General features: G+C 34.4%; 1 protein-coding gene and 1 pseudogene across 1 annotated transcript; one reads left to right on the plus strand and one right to left on the minus strand.

Moving 5' to 3' along the window:
• Window positions 1-4940, plus strand: part of LOC141540836 (olfactory receptor 10K2-like) — a 30885-nt pseudogene extending 25945 nt beyond the window's left edge.
• Window positions 4941-12937: 7997 nt separating this feature from the next.
• LOC141541373 (olfactory receptor 10T2-like) lies at window positions 12938-13901 on the minus strand. Its single transcript, XM_074265512.1, has 2 exons — window positions 12993-13901; window positions 12938-12952 (listed from the first exon to the last, which is right to left on the minus strand). The coding sequence occupies exons 1-2, from the start codon at window positions 13899-13901 to the stop codon at window positions 12938-12940; spliced, it is 924 nt and encodes a 307-aa protein (XP_074121613.1).
• Window positions 13902-15500: the final 1599 nt, after the last annotated feature.

Here is a 15500-nt window from a genome sequence, read left to right on the forward strand (position 1 = left end):
ATATGATGGTATACTTAGAAAACCCCAGAGAGTCTAATAAAAAGTTATTAGAAATAATTCAAAGCTTTAGCAAAGTTGCTGGATACAAAATAAATCCACATAAATCCTCAGCATTTTTATACATCACCAACAAAGTGGAACAGCAAGAGATACAAAGAGTAATTGCATTCAAAACAAATATCAAGAATATAAAATATTTGGGAATCCATCTACCAAAGAAAAGTTAGGAATTATATAAGTAAAATTACAAAACACTTGCCACAAAAATAAAGTCAGATTTTGTTAGGATTACTAGTTTCCTTCCTTATCTTTTTTAAGGAGATCTACTTCTGCTTTTGCTTGATCTGAGATAAGGATAGCTACCCCTGCTTTTTTGGCTTTACCTGAAGCATAATAGGCTCTGTTCCAACCTTTTACCTTTACTCTGTATGTATCTCCCTGCTTTAAGTGTGTTTCCTGTAGACAACATATTGTAGGGTTCTGCTTTTTGATCCAATCTGCTATCCGTCTCCGTTTGATGGGATCGTTCATCCCATTTACATTTACAGTTAAAATTACTAATTCTGTATTTCCTGCCATCGTATTATCCCCAGATTATGCTTTTTTCCCTTGACCCCCCTGATCCCCCTCCCCATTATTTAATTTACAGACCCCCCTTGTGACGCGCAACCCTCCCTCTTTTTTTTTTTTTTTTTTTTTTTAGGATCTCTCCCCCCTCCCTCCAAGTCCCTTCACTTATTCTCCTTTTCCTTTTCCCTTTCCTCTCCCCCCTTTTAATGAGGTGAGAGAAAATTCTCTGAAAAACAGATATGTTAATTATTTACTCTTTGAGCCTCTCCTGATGAGAGTAAGATTCACACAATGATTCTCCCCCTCACTAAGTTCCCTCAGATATGGTGTATTTTCTATGCCTCTTCCTGGGATGTAATTTCCCTCTTTTTATCACTCCTTCCCCTTTTTCTGAACTGACCTCCTTCCCTTTACTACACCCCCTTTTTTTTCTTTTATATCAGTAAAATCAAATTATCCTTGAGTATTTTTTATATACCCACAACAGAGTTACAGTTCTCAAGGGTTCTGTGTACCTTTTTCTGTTTCTCTTCAGTCTTGTGGATGTAGATCAAATTTTTTGTTTAAGTCTGGTTTTTTTCTTAGAAACATATAGAATTCCTCTGTTTCATTGAATGACCATCTTCTTCCATGGAAAAAGATGCTAAACTTAGCTGGGTAGTTCATTCTTGGTTGCAGTCCTTGATCTTTTGCCTTACGGAATATCAGGTTCCAGGCCCTTCTATCTTTTAATGTGGAGGCAGCCAGATCTTGGGTGACCCTTATTGTGGCACCTTGGTATTTAAATTGTTTTTTTCTAGCTGCTTGCAGGATTTTCTCCTTTGTGTGGTAATTCTGCAGCTTAGCCACAATATTCCGTGGTGTTCTTTTTTTAGGGTCTATTTCAGAAGGAGTTCGATGAATTCTTTCCACATCTACTTTCCCTTCTGTTTCTATTATCTCTGGACAGTTCTCTTTGATAATTTCCTGTAAAATAGAATCTAGGCTCTTTTTTTGGTCATAGTTTTCTGGAAGTCCAATAATCCGCAGATTATCTCTCCTAGATCTATTTTCCAGGTCTATAGATTTTCCCAGTAAGTATTTGACGTTGTTCTCCAGCTTCTCATTTTTTTTGTTTTGTTTGACTGATTCTTGGGTTCTCTGTGAATCATTCATTTCTATTTGTTCCATCCTGACTTTTAAGGAGTTATTTTCTTCTTTCACAGTTTTTAGTTCTTTTTGTAAATGCCCAATTTCATTTTTAAATGAATTATTTTGCTCTATTGAATTTTTTTCCATTTCCCTAATTTTTTTTTGAGAATTATTTTCTTTTTCTAATTCAGAAATTCTATTTTCTTGAGACTTTTTTATCTTTTCCAATTCAGAAATCCTACTTTCCTGTGTTTTTTTAACCTTTTCTAATTCATAAATTTTGTTTCCCTGCATCTCCTGTGAATTCTTTATTTTTTCCAACTCCAATTTCAGGATGTTGTTATTCTCTATCCTAGCTTCCCTTTCCTTTCCCCATTTTTCTTCAATCTCCCTCAATTTTTTAAGAGTTTCTTCTAGGAGAGAGTTATGTGATGGGGGGCAGGGATCATTCCCCTTTGGGTTGTTATCTGCTGACCCTCTGCTGTTAACTTCCTCGGGGTTGGATACCCGCTCTTTCTTTGTATAGAAGGAATCTATGGTTTTTCTAGCTTTTTTGCTCATATTTAAAAAAATCTTTTGGGGTCTGTCCCTGGGGTAGGAAATTATTTATTTACTTCTTTACCAGCTTCCTCCCAGACCGGACAGATGCAGAGGCTCCTGTGCCTGAGCTAAGATAGAGCTCTGGAAGAGAGTTCCCCAACCCCTCCCTGGAAGTGCCTCAGAGGTGATTAGCACTGCTGTGCTTCGAGGGCGTAGAATAGTAAAGACAGCACAAAGCCCAGCCTATGTGTCCGGGTGGGGAGTGGATGTCTGCAGCAGGTGACGTGAAAAGCCCCTGTGCTCAAACTGGAAGTGTCTGCCAGAAACCGCTGTCCCTAGTTCAAAGGTTCTGCTTCTCTGGGACTTCCTGGAGCTGAGTTCCACTCCCTCCAGCTAAGCTAGGCAGTGTGTGTTGCCTTGGGCCGTATCCACCCACTTGTCAATATCTTAACTATTCTCAGGAGGTAGCTGAGGCCACGCCCCCTGGTGCGGAGATCTGCTGAGTCACCCCCAGGGTCCTGGAAAATCTAATCTGAGTTTTAAAATATTTTGGCTTTCTCTTCTGAACTGCTAAATAATTAGCAGAGAAGAGCTAACAGCCTGTGCCAGATTCCTTTACCTCAGTGACTTCTCTGATCCCAGAACCCTTCCCAGCGCAATGGGCGCAGTGTGCCACTACCCCACCGTCTGTGCTGGTCTCTCTTATTCCTCCTCTGGGAACTGACCTTTCCTGTTGAACCTCCAGATTCTCTTCAGCTGGTAAGTCGTGCTTCCAGTCCTTATGGTATCTATCAGTCCTGAGCTAATTCTGAGACTTAATTTATCTAATTGGTTGTGAGGGAGTGAGGACGTTCACAGAGACGTGTGTTTCTTCTCTGCCATCTTGGCTCTGCCCCCCAAGAATTCATTATTTGAAAAAAACTGTTGGGAAAACTGGAAATTAGTATGGCAGAAATTAGATTTGGACCCACACTTAACACCATGTACCAAGATAAGATCAAAATAGGTCCATGATTTAGGCATAAAGAATGAGATAATAAATAGATTAGAGGAAGAGAAGATAGTCTACCTCTCAGACCTGTGGAGGAGGAAGGAATTTATGACCAAAGGAGAACTAGAGATCATTATTGATCACAAAATAGAAGATTTTGATTACATCAAATTAAAAATCTTCTGTACAAACAAAACTAATGCAAACAAGATTAGAAGGAAAGTAACAAATTGGGAAAATATTTTTACAGTTAACGGTTCTGATAAAGGTCTCATTTCCAAAATATATAGAGAACTGACACTAATTTATAAGAAATCAAACCATTGTCCAATTGATAAATGGTCAAAGGATATGAACAGACAATTTTCAGATGATGAAATTGAAACTATATCCACTCATAAGAAAGATTGTTCCAAATCACTACTGATCAGAGAAATGCAAATTAAGACAACTCTGAGCTACCACTACATACCTGTCAGGTTGGCTAAGATGACAGGAAAAGACAATGTTGAATGTTGGAGGGGCTGTGGGAAAACTGGGACATTGATGCATTGTTGGTGGAATTGTGAAAGAATCCAACCATTCTGGAGAGCAATTTGGAACTATGCCCAAAAAGTTATCATACTGTGCATACCTTTTGATCTAGCAGTGCTACTACTGGGCTTATATCCCAAAGAAATACCAAAGATGAGGAAGGGACCTGTATGTGCCAAAATGTTTGTGGCAGCTCTTTTTGTAGTGGCTAGAAACTGGAATATGAATGGATGTCCATCAATTGGAGAATGGTTGGGTAAACTATGGTATATGAATGTTATGGAATATCATTGCTCTACAAGTAATAACCAGCAGGATGAATACAGAGAAGTTTGGAGAGACTTACATGACCTGATGGTGAGTGAAATGAGCAGAACCAGAAGATCACTATACACTTCAACAACAATAGTGTATGAAGATATATTCTGATGGAAGTGGATATCTTCAACATAGAGAAGAGCTAATCCAGTTCCAATTGATCAATGATGGACAGAGTCAGCTACACTCAGAAAAGGAACAATGGGAATTGAATGTATACTGTTAGCACTACTGTCTTTCTACCCAGATTACCTATACCTGTGGAATCCACTTCTTAATGTGCAACAAGAAAATTGGATTTACACAAATATATTGTATCTAGGTTATAGTATAATACATTTAATATGTATGGGATTGCCTGTCATCTAGGGGAGGGAGTAGAAGGAGGGAGGGGAAATTTTGGAAAAATGAATACAAGGGATAATGATATTAAAAAAATAACTATGCATATGTACTGTCAAAAATTATAATTATAAAATTAATAATAATAAAAAAGAATATCATAAATATAACAAGAATAGAGATATTGAAGACAAATTTTAAGTTAAAACCACAATAAAGCTACAGCCAATATATTTACATTAAGGTAATTTTGCTGATAACTAGGAAAATAAGAAGAATTATACTTGTATAAGTGAAGTGCTACTACTGACAGGTGAAGCACAAAACTTATAGTTTATAACAAACTTTCTTAAGTTGAACCTCTGATGGTTAAAAAAAAAAGCAAATTCATATTTCTCTACACTCCCTTTTTTTGATAGGTGTTTCTATCTTCTTATATAATTTTGCTATGACTAAGACTGAGTGGCTCCTGATGCCAACCATAGCAGTCAATTGTCAAAAGGAAAAGAGATAAAAACACCACAATTTTGCTCTTCACATTGAAAGTGAAAAGTAAATATAGTGCAAGGAGAAGTTTGTTAAGGGCTAAGAAGTTTAAGAAGTCTATTAAAACTAGAACCCATGAAATAACTGAGTAATTTCACTTTCTGCCTTCGTTTCCTCATTTATAGAATGAAAAGATTTGACTGGAATTAATGATGAAATGAGTAGATATCCTAGTAAAAGGAAATTACCTCTTAGCAATAGACTAGAAGGGACAATGTGTGAAATGAGGCTTTTTGGCAATTTTCATGTTTGCAAAGAATTGACTTGAGATTCTTGGTCATTTATCTTTTTTTTTTTTTTTTTTTTTTTTGATTTGTTTTATTTTTTTTTTTCAAATGCCTAATTTTATTTCATTTCATTTTAATTTTTTTCCTATTCTTCCATCTTTTATTTTTTATTATAACTTTTTATTAACAGAATATATGCCTGGGAAATTTTTTACAAGATTATCCCTTGCACTCACTTCTGTTCTGACTTTTCCCTTCCCTCCCTCCATCCCCTTCCCTAGATGGCAAGCAGTCTTTTACATGTTAAATATGTTAATAGTATATCCTAGATACAATATCTGTGTGCAGAACCGAATAGTTCTCTTGTTGCACAGGGAGAATTGGATTCAGAAGGTAAAAATAAGGTGGGAAGAAAAACAAAAATTCAAACAGTTTATACTCATTTCCCAGTGTTCCTTTTCTGGGTGTAGCTGATTCTGTTCATCATTAATCAATTGGAACTGAATTGGATCTTCTTTTTGTTGAAGATATCCACTTCTATCAGAATACATCCTCATACAGTATCATTTTTGAAGTGTATAATGATCTCCTGGTTCTGCTCATTTCACCAAGCATCAGTTCATGTAAGTCTCTCCAAGCCTCTCTGTATTCATCCTGCTGGTCATTTCTTACAGAACAATAATATCTCATAACATTCATTTACCACAATTTACCCAACCATTCTCCAATTGATGGGCATCCATTCATTTTCCAGTTTCCAGCCACTACAAAAAGGGCTGCCACAAACATTTTGGCATATACAGGTCTCTTTCCCTTCTTTAGTATTTCTTTGGGATATAAGCCCAGTAGTAGCACTGCTAGATCAAAAGGTATGCACAGTTTGATAACTTTTGGGACATAATTCCAGATTGCTCTCCAGAATGGTTAGATTCGTTCACAACTCTACAAGCAATGCATCAATGTCCAGTTTTCCCGCATCTCTTCCAACATTCATCATTATTTTTTCCTGTCATCTTAGCCAATCTGACAGGCATGTAGTAGTATCTCAGAGTTGTCTTAATTTGCATTTCTCTGATCAATAGTGATTTGGAACACTCTTTCATATGAGTGGAAATAGTTTCAGTTTCATCATCTGAAAATTGTCTGTTCATATCCTTTGACCACTTAAAATTGGAGAATGGCTTGATTTCTTATAAATTAGAGTAAATTCTCTATATATTTTGGATGTGAGGCCTTTATCAGAACCTTTAACTGTAAAAATGTTTTCCCAGTTTGTTACTTCACTTCTAATTTTGTTTGTATTAGTTTTGTTTATACAAAGGCCATTTAATTTGATAAAATAAAATTTTCTTATTTTGTGATCAATAATGATCTCTAATTCTTCTTTGGTCACAAATTCCTTCTTCCTCCACAAGTCTGAGAGCTAAACTCTCCTATGTTCCTCTAATTTATTTATAATCTCCTTCTTTATGCCTAAATCATGGACCATTTTGATCTTATCTTGGTATATGGTATTAAGTATGGGTCCACGCCTAATTTCTCTTGGCATTTATTCTTAATAGAGTCTTTCAAAATAAGGTATAAGTATTTTAGCCACTAATCACTAACATTTATATCAATCTTGTTTTAAATGTGCATTGCAGACCTAATTAATCTATGAAAATACTCTGCATAATTTTGGTTTTTTAAGGAAGCCATTGTTGGGATAATTAGGTGGCTCAATGGATAGATCACTGATCCTGAAGTTAGAAGGACCAGACCTCAAATCTAACCTCAGACACTTAAGACTTCTTAGCTTCATGACCCCAATTACCTCAGCAAAACAAATAAATAGATAAAGAAGCCATGTCATTTTTTAAAGACTCTAAAGGAAAATACAGACACAAATTTCTTGCTATTAGAAAACTTAGGCCTTCTATATGGCACAGTGAGTAAAGCACTGGCCCTGAAGTCAGGAGGACCCTAGTTCAAATCTGCCCACTTACTATCTCTTAATTGAATGACCCTGGACAGGTCAAGTAACCCCAATTGCCTCACAAAAAAAGAAAAAAAAAAAGAAAATTTGTTCATTTAATGACTTCACACAGCAGAATGCTTAATCAAAATTAGGGAAATATAATGAAAATTCTCCATTCTTGCTTATCTTATTCAAGTAGATTTATAATACAAACTTTTAAAATATAATTTTGGTTTCAAATTTCATATTCCTAGAATGGAGGTAATTGTTTAAATTCAATGTTTACTACTGTTTAAATCAATTCTTATAAAAAAACAGGTTATTTTGGTAAAATGCATATTTTTAAAAATCTAGAGTTATAGTATTTCTTTGTCCTTAAAAAACAAACAAACCCCAAACAAAACAAAGTGTTATTGAAAGAAAGTAGGGAACTAGGTGAGAAAAAATTAATGACATTACTTATTACTTGTTAACTTGGAAAATCTCTTAAATTGGCACTGATATTAAAAGAACTAATTTAAAATAAAGTTTGAAGAGCATTATGAAAATGCATAGTAAAATAGAAAAAAATATCTACAAATCCTTTGTGAGTAAATAATTCAAAATCTAAAAATTCTAGTTGTATAGGTCACCAACAATTTTTAAAGTATGAGATGTAAAAGTAGGAAGCATGTGCTTCCTTTACTAATCTAATCTAATAACACTAATTTAATATAAAAACAAGAATCATAATTCTACTATTGCAACAATTCTGATGTTTCTTAATGGAGGAGCAATATATACATATTGTTATATTGTATATATGATTATTTTAGGACCTTTATTAAAGTTTTAGGATTACTTTTTTTTTCTGAGAAAATTGAGGTGAAGTGACTTGCCCAAGGTCACACAGCTAAGAAGTGCTAAGTGTCTGACACTTAGATTTGAATTCAGGTCCTCCTGACTTCAGGGTTGTTACTCTATCCACTGCTCTACCTAGCTGCCCTTGTATTACTTTATTTAAAAAAAAGCAAAAAATATAAACACAGTGTTAAAAAAGAGGTAAAAATTTCAAATTTCATGACTGAAACCTGAAACTTCAAAAGTTATAGATTCTCCTTGTTTAAGACAGTGATCTACACACACTAGCACTCAAAAGGTGGTGGTTTATTGTTCATGATAATTTGACAAATTCAATAAATACCAGATAATCCAGTCTTTTGAAATGGGAAATGATGTTCTTCTGTATCATTAAAAACCATGAATGAGATGTTCTGCATTCTGTAGAAAATAATTTTACCAAGGGACAAATGTGGATTCACATGAGGCACATGCTAAAAATTCCCGAGTGGAAGGAATGACATGCACATCTCTTGAATTTTGCTGGTGAAAGAAGAATAGGAGAGAACATTATAGATTCAAAAAATCAAAATAAGTCACTGTCTAAGAAAAACTGCAACATGATAATTTTTCTGTTAAGGAGAAAATAAAGTCCTAGAATTCTCAGTACTTAATAACTCGGTAATCCTGGGCAAGTCATTTAACCTCCTACAGCCTCACTTTCCTAATCTATTTAGTTTATACCTAATAAACTAATTTCTATTCAATCTTTAGTCTTCAAATTCTCAACATACAAATCTCACCCGATGCAGTGTTATGCTTCCCTCTTTTTCACCCTGGCCATCCTGCACTTCTCCAGTCTTGCATTTTCTCCATTTCTAGTAGTTTTTTAGTTGATTCTATAGGATTCTCTAAATATACTCTCATACTATCTATAAAGATACTTTCCATATTTCCTACTCTAATTTCTTCAATGTCTTTTTCTTCTCTAATTGCTAAATCAAAAATTTCTAGTACAATATTGAGTTATACAATGGTTATAATGGGGAAATTTGTTTGTCTTGATTTTATTGTGAGTGCTTCCAGATTATCCCCATTACATATAATGTTGGGTGATGGTTTTAGATAGATACTACTCATCATTTTAAGGAAAACTCCATTTATTCCTATGTTCTCTAGTGTTTTTATTACAATAAACATTTATTTTGTCAAATGCCTTTTCTGCATCTATTGAGATAATCATATGATTTTTGTTAATTTTGTGATTGATATGATCTATTATGCTAATAGTTTTCCCAATATTGGACCAATGCTGCATTCCTGGTATAAATCCCACTTGATCATACTATTATTCTGATAATAAGTTGATATAATTTCTTTGCTAATATTTTATTTAATATTTTTGCATTAATATTTATTAGGAAAATTGGTCTATAATTTTCTTTCTATATTTTGGCCCTTCCAGGTTTAGGTATCAGCATCATATCTGTGTCATAAAAGGAATTTGGTAGGATTCCTTCTTCATATATTTTCTCAAATAGTTTATGTAGTATTGGAATTAATTTTTCTTTAAATGTTTGGTAGAATTCACTGGTAAATCCACCTGGCTTTTCCTTTTCTTGGGCAAACTATATTTTTGTAAATATTCATCCATTTCACTTAGATTTTCAGATTAATATTAGCATACAATTGGGCAAAATAACTTCCAAGTATTGTCATAATTTCCTCATCATTAGTGATATGTTCATCCTTTTCAATTTTCATACTGATAATCTAGTTTTCTTCTTTCCTTTTTTAAATTAAATTAATCACAGGCTTTTTTCTTTCATAAAATAATCTCTTAGTTTTGTTTATTAGTTCATTTTTCCCTTACTTTTTTATTACTCTCCTTTGATTTTCAGAATTTTTAATTTGATATTTGAGTTTTTAAAATTTATTCTTTTTTATGTTTTTAAATTTTTAAACAATTTTAATAGTTTTTATTTACCAGATATATGCATGGGTAATTTTATAACATTGACAAATGCCAAACCTTTTGTTCTAATTTTTCCTCTCCTTCTCCCCTCCCTCAGATGGCAGGTTGACCAATACATGTTCAATATGTTAAAGTATAAACTAAATACAATATATGTATTCATGTCCAAACAGTTGTTTTGCTGTACAAAAAGAATTGGACTTTGAAATAATGCACAATTAGCCTGTGAAGGAAATCCAAAATACAGATAGACAAAATTAGAGGGATTGGGAATTCTATGTAGTGGTTCATAGTCATCTCCCAGAATTCTTTTGCTGAATGTAGCTGGTTCAGTTCATTACTGATCTATTGGAACTGATTTGGTTTATCTCATTGTTGAAAACAGCCACATCCATCAGAATTGATCATCATATAATATTGTTGTTGAAGTATACATTGATCTCCTGTTCCTACTCATTTCACTCAGCATCAGTTCATGTAAGTCTCTCCAGGCCCCTCTGAAACCATCCTCTTGGTCATTTCTTATAGAATAATAATATTCCATAATATTCATATACCACAATTTATTCAGCCATTGTCCAATTGATGGGCATCCACATAGTTGCCAGTTTCTGGCCACTACAAAGAGGGCTGCCACAAACATTCTTGCACATACAGGTCCCTTTCCCTTCTTTAAAATCTCTTTGGGGTATAAGCCCAGTAGTAACATTGCTGGGTCAAAGGGTATGCACAGTTTGATAACTTTTTGAGTATAGTTCCAAATTGCTCTCCAGAATGGCTGGATGTATTCACAACTCCACCAACATTGTATCAGTGTCTTTGTTTTCCCACATCCCCTCCAACATTCTCCATCACCTTTCCCTGTCATTTTAGCCAATCTGACAGGTGTGTAGTGGTATCTCAGAGTTGTCTTAATTTGAATTTCTCTGATTAATAATTACTTGGAGCATCTTTTCATATAGCTAGAAATAGTTTCAATTTCTTCATCCGAGAATTGTCTGTTTATATCCTTTGACCATTTATCAACTGGAGATTGGCTTGATTTCTTATAAATTAGAGTCAATTCTCTATATATTTTGGAAATGAAACCTTTATCGGAACCTGTGACTGTAAAGATGTTTTCCCAGTTTATTGTTTCCCTTCTAATATTTTCTGCATTAGTTTTGTTTGTACAAAAACTTTTCAATTTGATATAATCAGTTTTTTACTTTGTGATCAATAATGATCTCTACTTCTTTGGATATAAATTCATTCCTCTTCCACAGGTTTGAGATGAAAACTATCCTATGTTCCTCTAATTTATTTATAATCTCATTCTTTATGCCTAGGCCATGAACCCATTTTGACCTGACCTTGGTGTACAGTGTTAAGTGTGAGTCAATGCCTAGTTTCTGCCATATTAGTTTCCAATTTTCCCAGCAATTTTTGTCAAACATTGAGTTCTTATCCCAAAGGCTGAGGTCCTTGGCTTTGTCAAACACTAGGTTATTAGAGTTATTGATTATTTTGTCCTTTGGACCTAACCTATTCCACTGATCAACTAGTCTATTTCTTAGCCAATATTAAATGGTTTGGGTAACCGCTGCTTTATAATATAATTTTAGATGTGGTACGGCTAGGCCACCTTCATTTGATTTTTTTTTTTTTCATTAATTCCCTTGAAATTCTTGACCTTTTGTTCTTCCATATAAACTTCATTGTTATTTTTTCTAGGTCATTAAAATAGTTTTTTGGGAGTCTGATTGGTATAGTGCTAAATAAATAGATTAGTTTAGGTAGTATTGTCATCTTTATTATATTTGCTCGCCCTATCCAAGAGCATTTAATATTTTTCCAATTGGTTAGATCAGACTTAATTTGTATAGAAAGTGTTTTGTAGTTTTGCTTATATAGTTTTTGATTTCCCTTGGCAGATAGATTCCTAAATATTTTATATTATCGGTAGTTACTTTAAATGGAATTTCTCTTTGTAACTCTGTTAGGTTTTGTTAGTGATATATAAGAATGCTGATGATTTATGTGGGTTTATTTTGTATCGTGCAACTTTTCTAAAAGTGTGGATTATTTCTAATAGCTTTTTAGTAGAATCTTTGGGGTTCTCTAAGTTATAATATTTTCTATACATTCTTCTGTTTGTGTCTCTTAACCATTTTCTGGTATAAGTAATACAAGTATGAAAATTGAGGCACAGAAATGTTGTGACTAGTCCATGGTACTGCAACAAGAACATGGTTTAAGAGTCTGCTCACTCCTAATCTAATATCACGTTCAGAACATCTCTTGGAGCAGGGATGCCCTGGAGGTCAATAGACCATTTTATCTATAATCCATAAAGAGTGTAGAAATAGAGAATATTAGAGTTGAAAGCAGGTTTAGATATCGCCTAATCCAATCTTTTGCTCAAAGCAAAAATCTCTTTAGTATCTCTGACTTATTTAGCACCTGATTGGGGCAGCTAGATAATACAGTAGATAGTGACAGTGAATAGACTGTCAGGTTTGGACTCAGAGAGACTCACTTTTCTGAGTTCAAATCTGGCTTCAGTCACTTATTAACTGTGTGACCCTGGACAAGTCACTTAATCCTGTTTGCCTCAGTTTCCTCATCTGTATAAAGAGCTGAAGAAAGAAATGGTAAGAATATCTATGCCAAGGAAACTCCACATAGGATCACAAAGAATAATACCCACTTGAAAAATGACTGAACAACAAATAAATGGGCATTTTCAGTTATCACGCGCTCATTGTTTCAGAAGGTCACCCTTTAAATTTTTTTTTTAAAGTAAAAATTGATGGGAAGCTTATCCAAAGCTTCACTTTTAGCATATGAATACTCAGTAGTCTAAGTCTAAGAACTTCCTGCAGATTACAACCAAAAGATCCAACAGTTGATTATGGATTCTACTTTCTAAGATATCTTCAAGGAGCATGACAGATATTCCACATGCAGGATTGTTGACTCCCCCATGTCCTATATAGTTTGAGGCTTCACTGCTTTCCCATCTAGTTTTATGCTTTTGGGAAATGAGTATCTGGTTAGGACCTTAGTTAAGGCTGTTTTTACTTCTTTATTCCTCAGAGTATAGACAAGGGGATTGAGCATTGGGGTAATCACAGTGTAGGTCACTGCCACCAGTCGGTCCTTGTCTGAGGAATAGAGGGATGTAGGGCGCAGGTAGATGAAAGAAGCACAGCCATAATGGACAATGACCACAGTGAGGTGGGAGATGCAAGTGGCAAATGCCTTTCGTTGCCCCTCAGCTGATGAGATCTTGAGGATGGTAGAGACAATGAAAACATAGGAGATGAATATCAGCACAAAGGGGACCAATAACACCAAAATACTGAGAAAGAAGATGACCATTTCTTTCATATTTGTGTCAGTACAGCCCAACTTGATGACAGGAGAGATGTCACAGAAAAAGTGGTTAACTCGGTTTGATGCACAAAAAGGCAGGCTAAACACTAGGATGTTGACAATGACAGAGATTATGAAACCGCAGAAGGCACAGGTCAACACCAACTGAATACAAGTTGCTTGGCTAACAATGAGCATGTAGTTGAGAGGATTGCAGATGGCAACATAGCGATCATAACCCATTACAGCAATTAAAAAGCAATTGGTACAAGCCAAGCCTACAAAAAAGTAGAGCTGGGCTGCACAGCCAGAGAAAGAAATAGTTTTGTCAGTAGAGAGCAGATTTGTCAGCATCTTGGGGATGATGACCAAGGTATAGCAGGTCTCAGAACATGAAAGGATGAAAAGAAAGAAGTACATTGGCGTATGGAGGGTGCGGTCTAGGCGAATGACAGTCATGATAGTAACATTTGCCATTAAGGTAGTCAGGTAGACCAGAAGGAAGATGATGAAGAGCAGAATCTGCAGGTCTCCCAGACTGGAGAAGCCCACAAGGACGAATTCAGTGATCATACTCTGGTTCTGTCTCTTCATTGATCACAGAAGAAAAGTGAACAACCTAAATGCAGATAGAATTTATGTGAGTTGAAGTTTGTATAAAAGGTATATGGCCCAAATAAATTAGCTTTATATCTTTGTCTCCAATCCAAATATTCTGTGAATTGGCTCCTTCCTCTATTATTCAATTTCAATAAAGTTAACCAAGAATATAAGTAAGCATAAATTGTGTTCTCATCCTTATTATTGATTAATACTAAAACAAATTATAGGAAGACTGATCCAATAACTATGATTAATGCAAAACATTTTTGGTGTTTCTTCTTTATCTTGTTTTTTATCTTTTTGTTCTTCATTTTCTTCTTCTTTTTCTTCTTTTTCATCTTTTTGTTCTTCATTTTCTTCTTGTTTTTTTTCTATCTTTTTGTTCTTCATTTTCTTCTTGTTCTTGTTCTTATTCTGTGTAAATATGTGACAATCCTTTGAATATGGCCTGAGAGAAGCAAAGTGATGCACTGGAGAAAGTGCTGAGCTTGAGTCAGCAAGGTTCATCTTTCTAAGCTCAAATTTGGTCACAGACCTTTAGCTAGCTGTATGATTCTGGTCCATCCACTTACCTATGTTTGTCTCTTCAATGGTAAATATGAACTGGAGAAGAAAATGGCAAACCACTCCAATATGTTTGCCAAGAAAATACCATATGGGGTCATAAAGAGTTGGGCATGACCAAAACAACTGAATCATAACTTTGAGCATAGGCCATACTTCAATTTAGATCTCTTTGAAACAGATAAGAAGGATAAATGGCAAAATAATATTAGTACAGATTGCACTTAGGTTTTATAGAACTGAAATTGGAGACATGGGATAGTGTACTCTATATTTATATAAATATGGGTTCATAGGTTTGATTCAATAGATACAATTCATTAAGAATTCATTTTGTTAAAAAATGCTGTATAAGAAGATAGAAAAATCAGTTAGTGGAAGGTGAACACAAAAGAGCATCAGACTTATAAGAAGCTCAGAATGAACTGAGGCTATAATTAAATCTAAGAACATCAGAAATGTCTTTTTTATAGCCACATTTGAAAAATATCAAAGACTGGAGGGAGGGCATTTCTATAAGTGGGTTAAATAATGGGTATAAGAAAGAAGGCCAAGCAAATCAACTTTTACTTTGTTCGTGGGTTTTCTTCCATGGAAATAATCTTTGAAAAAAAAGATTGGCAAAAGAGAGTTGAAACTAAAAATATATGAGGAGATAATGAGAGAATACCTAGTCCTTGTAAGTGAATTAAAACCATCAGGCCACAACAAAATAATTACCAGGGTATTAAAGATGAAAAAAAAAATCAAGATGTGATTTTGGAGCCAGTATCAGTGATCTCCATAAAATCATGGAAAATGGAATTGGTTCTGCAGGATCACAGATGAGCAAATCAAAAAAGAGGAAAAGATTGTTTCTTTAAACTGTAGATTTGAGACTCTACTTCATTTTTTAGGAAATAGGATTCATTCTTATAAGAACAGTTTCTGTATACTTAAAAAAGGGAAGTAGCGGCTTCTCTAATCCAGCATAGGATGTCAAGAACAAATCATACTGTTATAACATAATAATAGTATATTGCTATA

Source organism: Sminthopsis crassicaudata, chromosome 4, assembly GCF_048593235.1.
Source record: "Sminthopsis crassicaudata isolate SCR6 chromosome 4, ASM4859323v1, whole genome shotgun sequence".
NCBI lineage: Eukaryota > Metazoa > Chordata > Mammalia > Dasyuromorphia > Dasyuridae > Sminthopsis > Sminthopsis crassicaudata.

Bases quoted from the DNA above. Each gene is read 5' to 3' on its own strand.
- LOC141541373 (XM_074265512.1), bottom strand. From the start codon at position 13,901: ATGAAGAGACAGAACCAGAGTATGATCACTGAATTCGTCCTTGTGGGC.